The 18,963-nt window shown below is 38.8% G+C and overlaps 1 protein-coding gene across 4 annotated transcripts in view; it reads right to left on the reverse strand.

Moving 5' to 3' along the window:
* The window catches only part of LOC134211859 (gamma-aminobutyric acid type B receptor subunit 1), a 501,987-nt gene that overhangs the window by 419,893 nt on the left and 63,131 nt on the right, over nucleotides 1-18,963 (reverse strand). For 2 of the 4 annotated variants that reach the window (XM_062689185.1, XM_062689182.1), the window contains exon 2: nucleotides 15,932-16,963. In XM_062689185.1, coding sequence (XP_062545169.1) covers nucleotides 15,932-15,979 — 48 coding nt within the window. In that variant the 5' untranslated portion in view covers nucleotides 15,980-16,963. The remainder of the gene's footprint in view (nucleotides 1-15,931; nucleotides 16,964-18,963) is intronic. The other 2 variants (XM_062689183.1, XM_062689184.1) reach the window with 2 other exon arrangements.

Genomic DNA, 18,963 nt, shown 5'->3' on the forward strand with positions numbered 1-18,963 from the left:
TGCAAAAGACTCTCAAAAACTTTGGCGAAACAGTTCAAGATTGATATCGGACGGTAGTTCTCTACACTATGTATGTTACAGGATTTGTACACGGGAACGATCGAAGCAAGCTTCCAAGCTTCCGGGAAAACACTATCGCTTATAGATCGATTGCAAATTGAAGCAATGGGCATTGCCAGCGATGAAGCACATTGTTTGATGAAGGTGGGCGGTAAGTGATCGGGTCCCGGTCCTTTTGATGTGTCAAGCGAGCTGAGAGCTTCAAAAATATCCGCATTGCTAAAAGTGACTTGAGGAAGCCGGACGGAATACGACGGAAGACTTTCGATGTAGCTTTGATCCAATGGAGGAGGATTGTCGTCATGTACTGAGCGGAAGAAGCTGGCAAACAAATTTGCTGTTGCGTCAGAATGTCAACCTAATGGAGTACTTCAAAATTACTACGTCTAAAATCACGCAGAAATGCTGCTTTAAGGAAATTCTTTATAAACAGATGTTTTGTTACACGTATGTAAACAGTTCCATTTCATTAGTAACATTTATAGGAGAGAAAATAGTCGCCTATTTCATCGGCACACGCGTAACGCGGAATCCGAGCTTCGCAGAAATCCCAAAAAGTTCTGGAGCTTTGTAAACAGCAAGAAGAAGGATAATGGTCTCCCAGTATCCATGGTCAACGAAAGAACCAAAGTAGCCAGCCCCCTGAAACGGCTTTCATCTGCATACAATGCGATTGAAGCCGAAAACTTGGTGCTGAACTGTCAAGTTGTGGCTTTAAGCACGGAACACAGTGACGCATGCGGCAATTTCTCTCGAGGACAGATTGAATTCGAATTAAAAAAATAAACAGTTTTTATTTTTTAGGCTGTTGTTGAAAGGAAAAGCGCACCATCTAAAATATGTTCCAGAACTTTATTGCAATTATCTATTATTAGCCGCTAGGTTGCGAAGGCCGACGGAGGTCCTTCGTAGCTTAGTTGGTTAAAGCACCAGTCTAGCGTACTGTATGGTCATGGGTTCGAGTCCCATCGAAGGGAAAGTGGTTACCTCCAATACATTTTCCAAATCAATATCTTCCACATAACGTACAATTTCAAATATGTATGAGTTTTCACAACATTGTAAATTAATGTCCAAGACGGGTAGTTTAATCCCCGTAAATAGTATTTTTTTTTTGTTCTACTTTGAATTACTCAAATCAGAAGAACTATCTGCTGAGAAGGTTTGAATGGGTGAGACGCACTTGACATGTTGCTTGCATAAATTCACATCATCTTCGTAAATCGATTGTTTTCCTGGACCACAGAGTCCAGGACGAAAACAATAAGGCAAACAGACGATAGGATTGGTAAAAATACAAATAATCTATGCATGTGCTGCCCAAGGTGCCTTAAAAACATAAGCTCCACGTGCTTTATATTCTGATTTGGTAAATTAGAATTATTATAATGGAAAGTCATATTTTTTATATGATTATCGCTTGACCCTGTCGTTCCCATAGCTTAGAAAAACGCCTGCATTAAAAAAAAGGATGAGTTTTTTTTTATTCTTCATGAAGGCACACGATACACAGTTTCAAAACTAAGATCATTCTTATTACTATTCCAGTCATGAGCGTCTCTACATCTGCTACAGTCGACCATTCAAACTGACAACATCAAATACAAAAGGTGCCCGTGCGATTTCCATATCCCAAAGAAATGGAAATGCTTCCAATTATGAGAGGCAAAAAAATCCTCGCACTTTCTACCATAGAACCTGATTGTGAATAACTTTCAAGCGGGCCAAAGCAGCTGTGGTTTTGAAATGGAAATGTCTGCTCCCATTTTCCAGCGAACGTCTACGCTTCACCGGACGATGTTGGATCCTGCACGGTTCATTGCTCCGCTCGCATCATTTTTTTTTTCGATTTCAATTGCGAGTAGCGCACTCGACCAACCCTCGATCATTGATGACATTTTTCCGCGACCCTTATCATCTGTTCTGTTTTTCTTTTATGGAAGTCGGTGGTTCTCTAGCTTTAAACGCCCGCGACCCACACTAAGTGAAAAAGTTATTATTGGTATTTTATGATAATTGATTTTGGAATAAATATGGGAAGCAAATCTCTACACCTAACCTTGAGTGGGATTTCTGTCAGAAATACATGCCACAGCCCTAACCATAGTCGTATGAAAACACAAGTACTGTGCAATGAGAGCTTTAATAGCTCGAAGTCCTACTCCCCTGTCCTACTCATGCCCATTTGTTGACAAAAAAGAACGAGCAGTACGGGAACAACTTCGAGCTACTTCGAGCTGCTCATTGGACAGGACTATTATGGTTTTCACCGAGCTCGACTATTGGAATCTAGGTTTGAGATCACACAATGGCACAAACAATTGTTGATCAGCACTCTTGAAAATTATTACTCTGCAGCGTAAAAAAAAGAACTGCTTGTTACTATTTTCTGTTTTTCGGTTTGTTGAGATTTGTATTTGTATTGTATTATTATTATTTACGCTTATGAAACGGAATGTGAGGGCTAGAAGAGCCATTTTTAGATTCTGTATGAATTTACTTCATTTTTTTTAACAAAACAATGGGACCGCATTCCCCATCGAATGCAGCTGGTGGTGGCGAATGAACCGGGTAATGCTAATTTCCAAAAAGTGTGTTTACAAAATATGTACACATACACACATACACACTCGCTCATAATAAGACGGAGGTGGTTATCGTCTATAACCGCATTTCGGTTCAACATGCAGTGATTCACGTGGATGAAATCGCGATCGTATCAAAACGGAATTTGAAGCTCCTTGGGGTCGTTATTGACGAAAAGCTGACCCTCGGCAGCCATGTCGACTACGCGTGCAAAATGGCTTCGACTGCTGTTGCGGCATTATCGAGGATGATGTCCAACAGTTCCAAGATGTGTGCCAGTAGACGTAGGCTACTGGGAGGCTTTGCCGTATCTATTCTTCGATACGGCGGCCCGTCCTGCCCGACAGCTCTGGGGGTAACCAGTTACCTGCGGAAGCTGGAGAGCACGTACCGCTTGATGTGTCTCAGAATGATATCTGCCTACCGTACGATATCTCATGATGCCAGTCGGGCTGGTCATACGGGAAGACGAGGAGTGTTTCGAGCTTTTCGGCACACCGAGCAGCAGTCGACAAGCATGACTAACTTGTAATTGGTTAGTTAGAGCGAAACAGGTTGAGCGCGGGGAAATGAATGGAAGGTTTGCACATGTCGAGGTAAGAGTCGCCACCTCGAGGCATGGCAGAAGGGTGAGCGCATAGGTGTGAGTATGGACTGCACATACCGAGGTAGGAGGGCGTAGCGTAGAACTGTTGGTACCTATCGCTATCAACACCTCCAGGCATGGCAGAGGAGAGTAGAGTAAGCATCCAAGTCAGCCTCGCATGGCATGTCAGAAGTGAGAAACTAAGTAAGTCCCACATGGTGTGTCAGTAGAAGTGGCAGGGTGTGCTAGAGTGAGCACCCGAATAAGTCTCAAATTGGTGTGCTAGAGCGTGAATCAGGTGGCAGAGTGAGCATCTAAGTTAGTCTCACATGGTGCGTAAAGAGTGAGCACCCAAGTTAGACTCACATGGTATGTTAGTGGTGAGCATCCAAGTTAGACTCATATAGTGCGTCAGAGAAAGTGTCAGAGGGTTCACGCTTAAAATCAATAACACAGAGATGTGTTTGCATCACACAAAACGGACCTAATGTGGAACATCCCCTAGATGAGCGACAGTTACACAGGCACAAAAATGCCTCGTACGGTCGTGATAACGGTCCTTTTCAACATGTAAACGTTTGTACAGATTCCTTGTTTCATGAGGAACCAAATACTGTTGAAAATATTGAAATCCAAGCTTCAATAAAACCACACGAGCTATTTTTGTGGCTGTGTTACTATCGCTCATCTAGGGGATGTTCCGCATTAGGTCCGTTTTGTGTGATTCAAACACATCTCTGTGTTATTGATTTTAAGCGTGTTGGAGACAGCACCCAAGTAAGCCTCGTACAGAATGAGTGCCTGTTTGAGCGTGAATGAGCGAGTATATTAAGTATTGCCTATCCCCCAGAAGTAATGCTGGGAGGCAGTTCCTGGGGAAAATGATGGGCGAAGCCCAAGGGAGTATGGTCGGTATTTATCTTCACTGGTCCAGTCCGACAGACATCACCTTGGTTCGTGGAACTGAGGCGATTAGTATATAACACTATGGGTCTCTGGGCATTCTATCAAAAGTTGTTTTTCAAGTAATCCTATAGCCTTTCAGTACAACTTTGTAAACGGTAAAACATGTTATGCCCTTTTCAAAAGATAGTCTATATTATTTTTGGAAAAATAAACTAAGTATGCAAAGTGGCTATTTGTTACAAAGTCTACAAGTCCATAAAGTTTTATTGAAATCTGAGAGGATGCTGCCAGCTGCGCAAAAGGATTTGGCGCGAAATGTGAATTAACGATTCATTAATCAATATGTGCTCCCTAAGCAAGCCTATCAGTTTAACGATTTCTTAGTATTATTGCATGAATAGAAGACATTATTGTAGCCTTTTAATGACCGCAGATGGGACTACAATTTTCAACTGAGAACTGCTGCTATGCTTTTTGTTGCTTCATTTTAGGGTTCTCATTATTTCCCTTCCTTTGCTAATATGGATTGATAGTACGAGTTGATATTTCTCTTCTAGCGTATCCAAACGGATATGGAATAATCTCTACTGCTTGTTAGAATCGTTTATTTTCATAAACATATTCAATCATTGCGGAAAGGTCAATTGAAGACTTTTTTTTGTTGTGGAAAGCTATAAATCATTAATCATGAACATAGAGTTCTGTATGCCACAATGCTGTTCCATGAACATCATGAAAGGACATTTATTTTATATATGCAGAAACCCTCGATGATAATAATGAAAATAATACAAATGCGTGAAACACTACGAGCAATGTCCCTCTACGAGGGATAGAATAAAGTGCTAGTCGACTTTTTTACCGCTTAAGTGGAAGGTAGTTTAGGGCTTTGCAAAAATCACATAATCAGAAAATAAAACGCATGTTGAGTGCAAACTACAGTGCCTTTTTTATTCAAGTTTTGAACAGCAGCATAATGTATTTATAATCTATAATGCTATTTATAAAACCACAAACCCCTCCCATCAATTCGTATAACATCGATATTAAATCAGACAGTTTTGATTTTTGTTCCTTATTGCTAACTGTGGGACACGTCTACGGCGACACTAAAGTAAAGGAAAAATGTAGAAAAGCTTATTTGCATTTACTGCGATTACCCCGGGGAGAATTTGAGATCCACTTGAATCCACGCAAATCCAAGAGGCAAAGAGCCGCATCGGAGGGTTTGATACACAATCAGCATAGTGCGTTCCGCGTACTGCTTCTGCCAGTAGTTGATTGGTTTGGACGTCAGTCGGTACCTACATCTGAGGCACGACTTGAGGCTGCCGGCAGCTAAATCAAATACGCTTCGCTGTTTTCTTCTTACCTTTGCTGTATGTACCAAGCTGCGGTTTCCGAATCAGAAAGTTCGCATCTGTTTGAGTGGAATATAATTTCTATATAAACACCATGATGGTCAACCAAGCGTCTCCATGCCACAATGGTAGGGCGAAATAAACGCTAGTACGAAATATATATTTTTTATTGCTTTATTGATTATTCTTTATTATTTTATTGTTTTTGTTATTTTTTACTTTTATGGATTATTCAGTTTTATAAAATTAATAAATTATACATTCTTGAAGGTCGATTCGAAACTAATATAGAAACGTGAATCACTGTTATTAGGGCCGTCAAATAGGACTTTAGGTGAAATGTGAGGATTTTTGATTTAAAAAATATAAGGTAAGAACAGTGTTGGGAAATGTACATTAAAACACTCTGATTATGCGAATGTTTACATTTTATCCAGTCAAATTTCATGCACCAAACAAGCCGAAACAGTTTTCGAAAAAAAATGTACGCGACATCGTGACATTTTTTTTCCGATGAGGCAAACTGTTTGTTTTCTGATACGTTAGAGTCGTGCCGGCGTGTAGTCAGCATTTGCATGAGATTTTTTGTTTCGGCTCGTGCGCAGCGTAAACAGCACATAATCGAGTTCAATTACTTGTGGCGCAAAGCTTAGAAGGAGTGCTATCCTTAGGTACTGATTTATTCGTTCTCATCTCTAAAATGGGCAAGGAGTAATGAAATGAATATTTCCCACCAAAAACATTAATACGTAGTGAAATTATTGTACGAAAACATTAATTGTGGGGAGAGAAAATAGAAAAAAACATGAGCTGACTGTCGTCTGCTTGGCGTGGCTGCTGCTGCGGCTGCCGTGGTTTTGTTTTTATTTTTTTGCATGGAAGAATGAATGGTAAAAAGAAATGTCAACCATTCCCGTCCCTGGGTAAGAATAAATTTAATGTATTTTAAATAAGCAGCTATGCACCATGTTATTACAATGACCACTATCTTACATGATGTGATGTAACTGGATGTAATTACGGGCTACTCTGATTGGTTTCTCCATACTAATACCACAGACAAACAGACATAACACATTGAACATTCACTCATCAAATTCATCGTCGTTCAAACACTAACGACATCTGTTGATTTCAGTTAGTTGGGCAAATCACACACCAGATGGCGGTAGTGAGCAAACGTCAAACTAGAGCAAATCCTACGCGAGCGCCGCGAGTGATCGATTAGCCAACTAATGATTATTTGAATTGACCAGTAAATCAGTGAACGATGGAAATTTGACGAGTGTTATGTCTGTTTGTCTGTGCTAATACCAAAGAGTTACATCGATATCGAGTTAGTATTCTTAGTTTCTTGTTTTTTTAGTAATCTACAATATCGAAGAAGAGTTTTCTGTAGCAATATAAACACTCACACTAGTACCTGCACGAGGCAACTTCTACAGCCATGAAAATCAAAATTCCAGAAATGTTGATGATTATGATACCAAAAACCTCAAAGGTGCAGCCCAATCAGTTGTACGCAAAGTGACGTAGGAGTACGTAGCTGAATGTAATGGATTTTATTAGTAGTAATATAACGGACCCTGCGTTGCTTAGAGGTTGGTGTTAAATGATATCATATGCCAATTGTTTGTAAACGCGGCAGTTTGGATCGATTTTAAAATTATTGTAGGGTTTCCAATTATGTTTGGATTAGTGTACACATCTCAAAGGAATATTTTGGTATACTGGACGTGATAGAGTTTATTGAAACATTCGTTCAGACTGTTTAAGTAGTACAATAAAGCGAATCAAAAACATCCTGAATTTGCGTCAATTTCCCTCCATCAGTGGCACATTTTCAAAAAGTTCGTAAAGAACACATTTTATAGAACATGAGTGAGATCCATATATCAAAAGAAAGTTATTTTTACTTGGAATCGATTGGCGCTACCATTAGTTAGCTCCGTTTAGCTTCGCTTTTCAGTCTGATATAGGCTTCCTCCATCCTTTTAAAGTTACGTGCCATGATAGCAATGTCGTCGGCAAAACCAAATAACTGGACGGACTTCGTGAAAATCGTACCACTCGTGTAAATCCCTGCCCTTCGTATTACTCCCTCCAAAGCGATGTTAAATAGCAGACACGAAAGACCAGCACCTTGCCGTAACCCTCTACGCGTTTCGAAGGGACTCGAGAATGCCCCTGAAACTCTAACTACGCACATCACCCGATCCATCGTTGCCTTGATAAACCGTGTCAGTTTATCCGGAAATTCGTTTTCGTGCATTAGCTGCCATAGCTGGTCCCGATCGATTGTATCATATGCGGCTTTTAAGTCGATAAATAGATGATGTGCGGGCACGTTGTACTCGCGGCATTTCTGCAATACCTGACGTATGGCGAACACCTGGTCTGTGGTAGAGTGTTCACCCATAGATCCCGCCTGGTACTGCCCCACGAACTCTCTTGATGTTAGTCGGCGGCATAAAATTTGGGAGAGTACCTTGTAGGCGGCGTTCAGCAACGTGATTGCGCAGTAGTTGCTACAATCCAGCTTATCGCCCTTTTTGTAGATGGGACACACGACACCTTCCATCCACTCCTGCGGCAGAACCTCATCCTCCCAAACCTTGGTAATAACCCAGTGCAGCGCTCTAGCCAGTAAACAGCTCTCCTGGTAGTTGGTCAACTCCATAGGCTTTGTTGTTTTTCAACCGGCCGATCGCATGTCCTGCGCGCGTGCTCCTAGGTTCATTACCATACCGCCACCGTTGTCTGCCATATCGCCATTCAGGTGCTCTTCGTAGTGCTGCCGCCACCTTTGGATTTCCTCACGCTCGTTTGTAAGAAGGTTCCCGTTTATGTCCTTACACGTATCGGGCTGTGGCACGTGGCCCTTATGTGAACGGTTCAACTTCTCATAGACTTTCGTGCGTTATTCGCGCGGTACAGTTCCCGTCGGTACAACGCACAACTAACATTTTTATGTTTTCACGCAGCAAAGCTGAATCAACAAAAATGACAGTTGTCCGCCGCCTCCATATCGAGTGGTGTGCCCCCGAAAACGCGAGCAATTTGAAACATGGATTCTGTCAGGAGTGACCTTAAGTGCGTACGTTCGTGATGTCGGAGAAGAATTTACCGTCGATTAGAACGTGGTCGATTTGGTTTTCCGTTACTTGATTAGGTGATTTCCATGTGGCCTTGTGGATATTCTTGCGGGGGAAGAAAGTTCTTCGGACTACCATTCCGCGGGAGGCTGCAAAGTTTATGCATCGTTGGCCGTTGTCGTTCAATACTGTATGCAGACTATCCGGTCCGATGACCGGTCTATACATTTCCTCCCTTCTTACCTGAGCGTTCATGTCACCGATGACGATTTTGACGTCCCGCAGTGGGCATCCATCGTATGTCTGCTCCAGCTGTGCGTAGAACGCTTCTTTCTCGTCGTCGGGTCTCCCTTCGTGTGGGCAGTGCACGTTGATGATGCTATAGTTGAAGAAACGGCCTTTAATCCTCAGCTTGCACATCCTTGCGTTGATTGGCTGCCACCCAATCACACGGTGGCGCATCTTACCCAACACTATGAAGCCGGTTACCAGTTCGTTGGTGGTGCTACAGCTTTGGTAGAAGGTAGCCGCTCGATGCCCGCTTTTCCACACTTTCTGTCCTGTACAGCAGATTTCCTGCAGCGCTACGACATCGAAGTTGCGGGGATGTAATTCATCGTAGATTATCCTGTCGCAACCTGCGAAGCCTAGCGACTTGCAGTTCCATGTTCCAAGCATCCAATCATGATCCTTTATTCGTCGCCTAGGTCGTTGCCGATTGTATCGAGTCGTATTATCTTCTATGTCGTTCGTAATGGTTGTTTTTAAAGACGGCTTATTGGGCCTGCGCAAACCTCCTGTCTCGTCGGAGGGCCATCGTATCAGGGCTGTTTAGCGTTCCATCTAACACCAGAACTTGGGCTTGTGCGCTTTGAGCGGTACACGGTCGCTTTGGCGGAGCCTACTTGCGGATACATGCAGCTTTTTATAGAGGTTTAACAGGGCCCACTGTCAAACCCCACCACATCCTAGGAACGCCACAACTTGCAGATGGCCTGGGGAGGAATCGTCAAGCCCTTGGACATAGTCCCTGTCCCACAGTTTCTAACCTTGTTGTTTTCTAACGCAAATAACACGAGGGAGGCGCGTGATTAAACCTTATTACAAAACAGTGCTAGTAGTAGTCATTTAGGGGTTCTTTGGCGACATCTGGATTAGAAACATGTTTTTCATAGTGGCATTTTGGACGAGACTCTTTATTTGAAAATTTTGATTGAAAATGTGCAAAATAGCGAAAATGTCCAAATGAACCATAAACATGAAATCGGAATAATCACCCGCTGAAGGGGGCTCTATTGGACGATTGGTATAAAATATCATCCAAATATACAAAAAAGTTGGCATATTCAATTCACAATTACTTGAAGGATATTGTTAATGCCAAAGAACGGCGTACAGATTACTAAAAACTAGATTATACATCATTCGCTGGAGTGATCAGCTAATTTGTGAATACTTTTTTTCAGGTCTTCAAGACACATTTTATGTTAATTGCTGTTTTTTGTAAACATTAACCAATAACGTCATACTTTTCGCGTATCAATAATACGATTCCTTTGTTAACTTTAAACTGAGGAAGAAAAATATATGTTTTAGTGAAAAGAAATTGAAACTTCATAAACCTCTTAATCTCGAACTCTTTTTTCCGCCACTGTATGTATTTACTATGTGTAGACTATACTGCCGTTATACGCATAATTTTACCATGTCACTTTTGATGAAAAAATCCAAACTCGAGTCAATTTGTCCCACTAATTTAGGAATCGGTCTGAAAATTTTAGCATTTTTGAAATGTAATGAGCGTAGGCAACGATTTTTCAGAACATAATACGAATACGAATTACTACTTATGTAAAAGTTTTTCAGTCTCCATTATCATCAAACAACCACTTCATTTATAGGACAAATTGACTCGAGTTTGGTAACATGGGACAAATATACAGCAGCATATCGCCTGGCTCGGTTCAACTGAAGCTGACAATATGACGTTCCAAAAAGCCCAAGGTGTATGAAGACTTTCCCTACTTGAGAAGGATTACGCGTGGGCTGCTTTGGTAGTAGAGCGAGTGATCTGCTTTTGTCAAGGTAGGAGTGTCTTTGCGTAGTGTCTGTTGACCCAGGCAGTTACCGCTATTGACTCCTCGATGCATGGCAGTGTTAAAGTGAGCATCCAACTAAGTCTCATATGGTGTGAGTGCCTGTGTGAATGAGTACACTAAGTACAGCCTACCCTCAGAAGTAATGCTGGAAAGCTGTCCCGGGGGAATTAGGGTTGGTTCCCAAGGAGCGTTCAGTGGGTAGGACCAGTCATGGCTGGGAGTCTCACACTCCGGTACACTACCATGTGGTAGTTTGGCGAATCTATGACAAAAGGTCGAAAGGACAAAAGGTCAAAAGGGACAGAAGATCGAAAGGCACAGAATATCAAAAGGGACAAAAGGTCGAAAAAGACTGTTTGGCTGTTTGTTTTTGATATTTTAAAAAATGTCGTGCAGTGTCCATATTTATTGCAAAACGTTACGTTTTACGCTCCTTCTCGGCGATCTTATTATGATTCAGCGTCACAGGACGTCATATGGTTTTAACAACCCTCTGGAAAACTGTTTTCGGTCGTTTAATAGTGCAAGTGCTGTTTTTGATTTTAATGTGTCTAAACTAGTTTTTAAGAATAGAATAAGAAATATTAGATAAGAAGCAGTCTGAGGAGTTTTTTATAATTCAAGACGAAGAAATAAATAAATAAATAAAGACAAAAAGTCGAAAAAGACAAAAGGTCGAAAGGGACAAAAGGTTTAGTTCAGAAGTACGAAACTTAATGTACTTACAATTAATTATTAGGACAAATATTTTCTCAATGAATTTTTTTAAACAAAGTTTCACGTAATATTTCCAATGATGGTTCAATATCTAACAAAACAAAATATTGCGCAGATAGATCAAATCATCGCCACATGTTGGCGTACAGCCGAATTGCAGCAAAATATGTGTTTCTCCGACGAATAACACCACACCACATCACATAGAAAGCTTTTGCCAGTCGTACGATTCATAATAAAGAACCAACAGCAGCGCTGCCAGAAGTCAAGTTTTGCGCCATGACAAATGTTTTGAAAAAAATTCCTCCTTGGTATGCTCACTCGTTCTACGCACGCAGAGAACCAGCGTGAGCGTTGCCAGCATTCTTCGTTTCCTCACATCATCTTCTTTCGCATGCGGAGCAGGCACGTTTAGATGCAAGTTCTGCTATGTTGCGCAGGAGTCTAACCCGTTCGACGCGCTGTAAGAACAATCAACGACGCGACGTATTTTCGGTTAGCTCGGTTAGACACGGTCGAAGTGTCGGGCTGTGCATTGCCGAAAGGCGCTTTCGTTCATACTTCGATGATTGGGAACGGTTTATTTTTTTTTCTCCTGATGAATATGCATCATAAACAATACAGCATCAAGAACAATACTGAATTTATGTTTGAGTTTTCAAAAGAGACATCAAACGATGCTTTTTTTATGAATAATCAAAATCAATCAACAAAGAGAAAAAGGTATAGTTTTCACAAAATTTGAAAAATTAAATAACTGGAAAACATTTCAGCTTCTAAATGTTACTAACTCATGTCAGCATCTAAATGTGGACTCAATCTGGGGTAGCATCAAATGATGATACTAATAATGGTTAATTACTTTCGTAACAACAAACTATGTGAGAGTTTTTAAATGCTAGAAGCGATAGGTCCTGTGCACCCAAATGGCGGAAAGAGTCGATTTGAAAGATCTCTATTATGAGCAATATTTAGTTATCGTCAACTGTTACTAAGTTAGATTTCGAATGACTTACGAGAGTTTAAAATTTTAAGTGCATCTTAATTTAAAACATTTTTGGAACAAAAGTGACTAATAAGCTGTTTAATGCTTTATTTGGTTAAGTTGTACAAGAAAAGGTTGTAATATTAGATTAAATGCACTTTCATTCGAAACCACTCAGCTCGATGCATTGTTTTTAGCAGGTTGGTAGAACAGGTGTACCAAAAGTTCACGAGACGACCCTGCTTTCAAGGGAGGGAGAGGGCAAAAAGTCTACATTTGTACTTTTGTCATTTTGCAAAAATTCTTAGGCATAAAAATTTAGACAATAGGAAAAGCTTTTAAAAAATAAAAAAAATCGTTGGAGCTCTACAGGAGCTTCTGTGGAAATTGCACAAAAAGCTCATTAAAATTTCTACGGGAAATTATGTTCAATTTCAACGGAAAATTCTTTGGTATTTATATTTGGTAGAACCTTAGTAATTTCCAAAGGAAGTTTATTGGAATCTCAACGGAAACTTCTTCGGAATTTCTAATTCGAAATATCCTCCGGAATTTTCGAAAAAAAATTTTTTTCGTGAAAATTTTCGGCAAAAACCGCGGGAAATTCTCAATGTCACGCGGTTATCAAAACTATCCTAATTAAGTTTTAAACATGTTCGACGTATAAACATACAAGCACATGGAGACGCATGGTACATTAGTTCATCAACTCCTTGATGGGTGATTGATTTCTACCTTGCATAGTAGGAAATGGTTTTTAATGAAACATTCCTTACATTCGCTTACAACTCTACAGTTCAGATATTAATTTAAAGTTCATTACTTGTACTTTGTTATGCGTATGAGATTGACTGCCACAATTTAACCGTTGTCAAGTAGCAATAAAATCAAATATGACTAAAAAATCCAATAAAACTGTTTTAATTTTTTTATTTTTAGGTTTTTAAGTCACAATAGCCACCAAATGGTATATTTTAATATTATCTAAAACTTTATAGCCATCCTTAGCCGTGCGGTAAGATGCGCGGCTACATACAGGACAGGACAGGACATATATCCCTTATCTTTCTTCGCTGTTGAAACTGATCGATATTTTTTGGAAAATATGCATTTTTCAGGGCTGGCTAAATTAGGTACTAAGGTGGCCAAAACCGGTACACTTTCCCTAATACGGGATCAACGATTCACTCTATTTTTTCTATAATCAAGAGTGATATCACATGTGAGTACTACCCAAGTAGCACCGAAAACATAACTTTGATTAGGCGTATATGAAATTAGTCTAAAACTAGTCGTTGAAGTGTACGACAAAACAAATATATCACAAAGTTGTCTGGACAGTCAATTCAACATTACTTGTTTGTAGCAAACTAGATCTTTTCCAGTCTTGATATCATTGAGCCACAAGAAGCTCGTTTTGAGTAGTATGTTTGTCTTTTCCTGGTATGCGCAAACAAGTTTTGTAGCATTTGTATACTGCAATGAACTTCTATACAAAATGTTTCTTGGAATCCATTTCTAGAACCTTTTTGGAACATAATTTTTCACATTGGACAGCTTGCGCTAATTATTTTGATTGTATTCTCTGAAAAATAAGACGGGAACGAAACACTTTAGAACAAATTTAATTATTAGTTTCGTCTTCACAATGTTTCTTTATTTCTTTATTTTCGGCAGTTCGTTTTATATGTACGACATTTCTCAGATTCTTCTATGGCAAAGACATAAAGGCAAACAAGTATCATTGAGACTATTTACATTTGAATTTGAACATTTATGTTCTCGAATAGTTATAAGTTTCTAACGACGAGATTTGTGTAAGTAAATTTGGTATAGGGCAAAATGTTCGCGGCCAATACTTTGTGGATTTGAGTTCGATTCTCTAAATAGCCATAAATGTTTTTTGCACTACATATATGTTTCAATTTGTTTCTTGGAACATATTTCAAAGAAAACTTATGTTGCATAGGCTCCACCTTCTGCGCTTTTTCAGTCTAACAGAAGTATAAAATAGAGTCTTTAATATTAGGACACAATACTTGTGCGTTTGTCGTACAAAAGCAGTATTATATCATGTGGAACAAATTGTGTTACTTTTATATCATACAGTATATATGTATATTATAATCATACAGGTAGATCTTATAAGGCATAGCTCATCATCTGATCTGCGATTCCCAGAAACTATAACATCCCCATTCCACACCGCTGATGCGTAACGATTAGGATTTTTCATTTCACCAGTGCTTGCATCTGTTGATCACATACTACCCAAAAAACACTAAAATTCAATGAATTATAAGATTTGTGTATACTGTGTACAGATCATCCAAAGTGGAATCATGGGGCAACATTAACCGATCAAATAGAACCGAGATCTTGTTCTTCTTTTCCCGATTTCTTTTTATATTGGAGTTTTCTGCGTTGCACCTTCGAAGTCCTAGAAATAATGGAATTAGTTTCATATTCAGAAGTATGATACGAAATACAAGTTTATTCTCGAACATTTGTACTTGTAAAACATATGTTGATGTAAAGCAAATATGACAGATCCTCAAAATAGAATCTAATTCATGGCTACCAACATATCCTACACACTCAGTTTTTATTTCTGCAGCTCGGCATAATCCGCACAGCCGTTAGCCAAGAAAAATAACAATTGATATCCCGGCAAAAATAACGTTTGTTAGCTGGTTTTCGGCAAATTATTTGCTGATTTTTAGAAATTTTGACAGAAATCTCGGCAAAAAAACACGTTTGCTAGGGGCCGGCTGTGCGAATCTCGGTAAAGGTTCAACAAATTGCTGATATCCCGGTAAAAAAATAAGTGTGTACTTTGATTTACGTACAAGGAATATGTCAAATTTCATTCACCCCTTGTAAATTTATGGCTAGTGTAAGAAACTGGATAGAACATGTACAAAATGTAGAAATTGAAGTGAAAAAGATATGATGAAAAAAAAAACATTTTAAGAGGTTGTCTGCATAAAACGTAAAAAAAACTCCAAAACTAACGGAATTACGAATTTGGTGTCTTCAACAAAGTTTTTCAGGAGAACTTTAGCTACAACTTTTATGAAGAATCAAACATTATATAAATAAATTTTTCATCTCACTTTTAGGAGGATTGATCAGTAAACTGAATACCTCCAAAGAAGCGCATAAACTTACTGATAAAATGTCTCGAAGATACCATTACGCTAAATTGCATAATAAAGATACTATTAATTAAACACACTCAAAACACGATTTTAGCCTCTGTGCGGTGTGAAAAACTATATAGGTTAGAGCCGTTACAGATTCTGAACACACACCTTAAAATCTAATCTACTGGAAACTCCAGTAGTTGACTTCGAGATCTAGTTTCTGTAACCGTGTACAGAGGGTTAAATTTGAATTCATTTTAAACTTATTTTAGTTTAGTTGGGTTTTGTTTAGTTTGATTTTTGCAGTTTGAAAAGCTTCATTTGCAATAAGTAAATAATGTTTACTATTTTTTTAAATTAATATTTGCGATAATTAAAATAGATACTTACATTTCTAAACGTTACTCCGACTGATGAAGATCTTTTAAAGTTACCCATCTCCAAAACTCTTGGTTGTATTCGTTTTCCAAATTACAATAGTCGATTTTATCGAAACCACCTAATGCACATTATTTTCTCGACGGCTTTACACACCCAGTAATTCGTAATTCAATTTTACATCGGATGACAAGTATAATAATAACACCAACATGAACTTTGCTAAACTATATCAACAGCAACAGGGTAACACCGGTTATTCGAATGTAAACTATATATGTATGTATATATTCTTATGCAATTTATTCTTCTTCTCCAATTGCAGAATCAACCACACATTCGTTATGTATGTAACATTTGAGTTGAACAACCTTTAAATTTAGACATGTACAATGCCGCACAACTAGAAGAAATAACATCGAAATAACTGCATTTTTTCACATCGTTCAACACTTGTCATTCCTCATTTTTTCGCATCACTGACTGCAACGAAAGCCTGGCATTACAAACTTTTATCATTCATAGCGCCGCACTAAAAAAATCCCACCAGGACACACCAGACAGAACACTTTTGAGCACACCTGAACGGTACATTGAGCTTACATTTCAACGGCCCGATTTCCTTCACATTGAACCACCACTCCAAGACTAACCAGTAGTAATCATCCGCCGTGAGCTTGAACCGTTTCCATGACTTTTCTTGCAACACCTACACAGCAAAACGCGCAGAGTAACTTTTGGCCAGAAACAAATTTTCTCTCCCAGCTCGAAGCTCCTGGCCAGCACTCACAGGATATCCAGTTTTCCCAGACCGCTCACCAACACTAACACGTTGGCTGGTTCATCCTCTCAGTTACCAGACGGATAAACACATGACTTTTTCACTCGTCCTCGGCCGATCCAAAACAGATGGAAGGCTTGGTACTTCGCTCACTGGAGCTGTTGCATTTCGTAACATCGTCTTCACTTCAGACAGGTTGGCTGGCTGGCCACGGTTCTAATGGTTTGCCCTCCATAACGCATAAAAGCTTAGAGATGGCCTTCCTGGGGAAATAGAAAAAAGAAGGAAAAACACTCACATTAATCATTTTTTCTTCGGAGCAAATTTTTTTTCCTATCCATAGAGTGCGATGCGAGCATGGATTTCACGGTTTCCCCTGTGGATGCCCATCATTGGTCGGATTGTAGCAAAGAGAAAAAAAAAACAGATTCAATTTTACGCAAGTTGTTTTTCTAGCCTAGATTAAAGGATGTCAGGCCAATTTGGTTCTTTTTGGTTTGAATGTCTATTCGTCAATTTGAGAGATAAGATTTTGTTCAAAATTTGTAATTTATTTGTGATCATAGAAGCATGTCAGTAATACTCAATTTCTCGGTCGATAAGAAGTGATTTAATTTGTTTGTAAACAAAACACTATCTAGTATATTAAGCTCTTAATGCACGAATACCTTGTCGAAGAGTTCCGTAAAATAAAAGAATAGATACTAATAGAAATAAATCGCAAACAGAAATGACAACAAGAAAGTAATTTAATTCCAATAAATGTGTACGTACTTGATATACACTATAGTTGAGAGATTCAATGCTAATATCTAAAATGCTTTCTAGAAAGATAAATTTTATATGAAGGAATTTTTACGTTATCCATGGACAGGGAATATTTACATGTGCTAGTATCCTGCGAATAACAAAGCCCATGAACAAAAAACATGTTTATTAGTTTAACGTTTTCTGTGAACACCAACCGGCTGACGTAGGGTTTATTCCCAAGTAACAATTGTAACAAGTAACATTTTAAGTTTTATTCCGCTCTAAAAATGGTTTTCAAGATCAATTTATAAGATCTAACAATAAAACCGAGTAATACACGGCAACCTTCTGATGACCACTATAAGAGTAAGATATTGCCAAGTGGCCCTCTCCAGATAACCACTATAAACCTATAATAAGAGCATTTAGAAACCCTTTTTAAACCACCCGCAAAAAAGGGAATTTGGCTGCGGTAGCTGTCAAAATGTTACTTTAAAAAAAGAGAAACGAATCTTTGCAGAAAAATAATAACAAAATGGATTGTTAATGAAAATTATGATGATGACAACAAAATAACATTTTATTTCAGGTTGTTTTTTCGAATCAGTACCATTGAAAAGAAGTGTGCTTCCGATTTCATGGTCGAATGTTGTGAAAAAAAAAAGGTTGAACACCACGCGCCGGCCATATAACGTAGTTCAGGGAAATAAATCGAAAATATTGATTGCCACAACATCTAGGATGTCCACTAAATCGATTAGTATTTTTGCCCAAACTATTAATTTATAAAATTATTTATCGGAAAAAGTATGACAAGCGGTTAAAATTTTGTTAAATCATGCATTTCAGTGATATATTTCACTGACTGCGAAATGCTTTTCCGTTTTCAATATGGCCATCATGGAAATTGATCAGAAAAATTTTGCTTTTATAAAACACCGTCATAAACTCTTCGCAATACAAACATTCTTATGGGGGTAATTCATTTGACCACATTATTACAAAAAATTGTCTGACACGAATGCACCTTTCTGGTGTAAAATGTCATTAATAAACAAACAAACCAAAAATTGTAGCTATATTCGAGCGTTGGAAATTGGATTTATTACGCTCTTCATCACTACCATAGATCTGTTCATATGGTCAATAGGCATTTGACGTTTGAAGCTTTTTTCAGCAGATTTATGGGAGGTTTATTGATAGCAATAAGAGCGCCAATAAAACTGAGCAATCAGCTTGGTGATTGCTGCCATAAGTCCACAATAAGAATTAGATAAATCCAAGAAGCATCGAAATTGTTACTTGGGTTGAAAACCATTTTTAGAGCGGAATAAAACTTAAAATGTTACTTGGGATTCTTTACATCGCTTGATAACAACAATTATTGTTTAGTGTTCTTTGATGTGTTCTATGAAGGCAACGAGGGGATTAAAGAAATTCAGATTACGAATTACTCCATTAGTCTGTATGCTAGAGGATACGTCCATCTATCTGCTAGACCAATAAAGTGATT

This window comes from Armigeres subalbatus, chromosome 2 (assembly GCF_024139115.2).
Source record: "Armigeres subalbatus isolate Guangzhou_Male chromosome 2, GZ_Asu_2, whole genome shotgun sequence".
NCBI classification, from domain to species: domain Eukaryota; kingdom Metazoa; phylum Arthropoda; class Insecta; order Diptera; family Culicidae; genus Armigeres; species Armigeres subalbatus.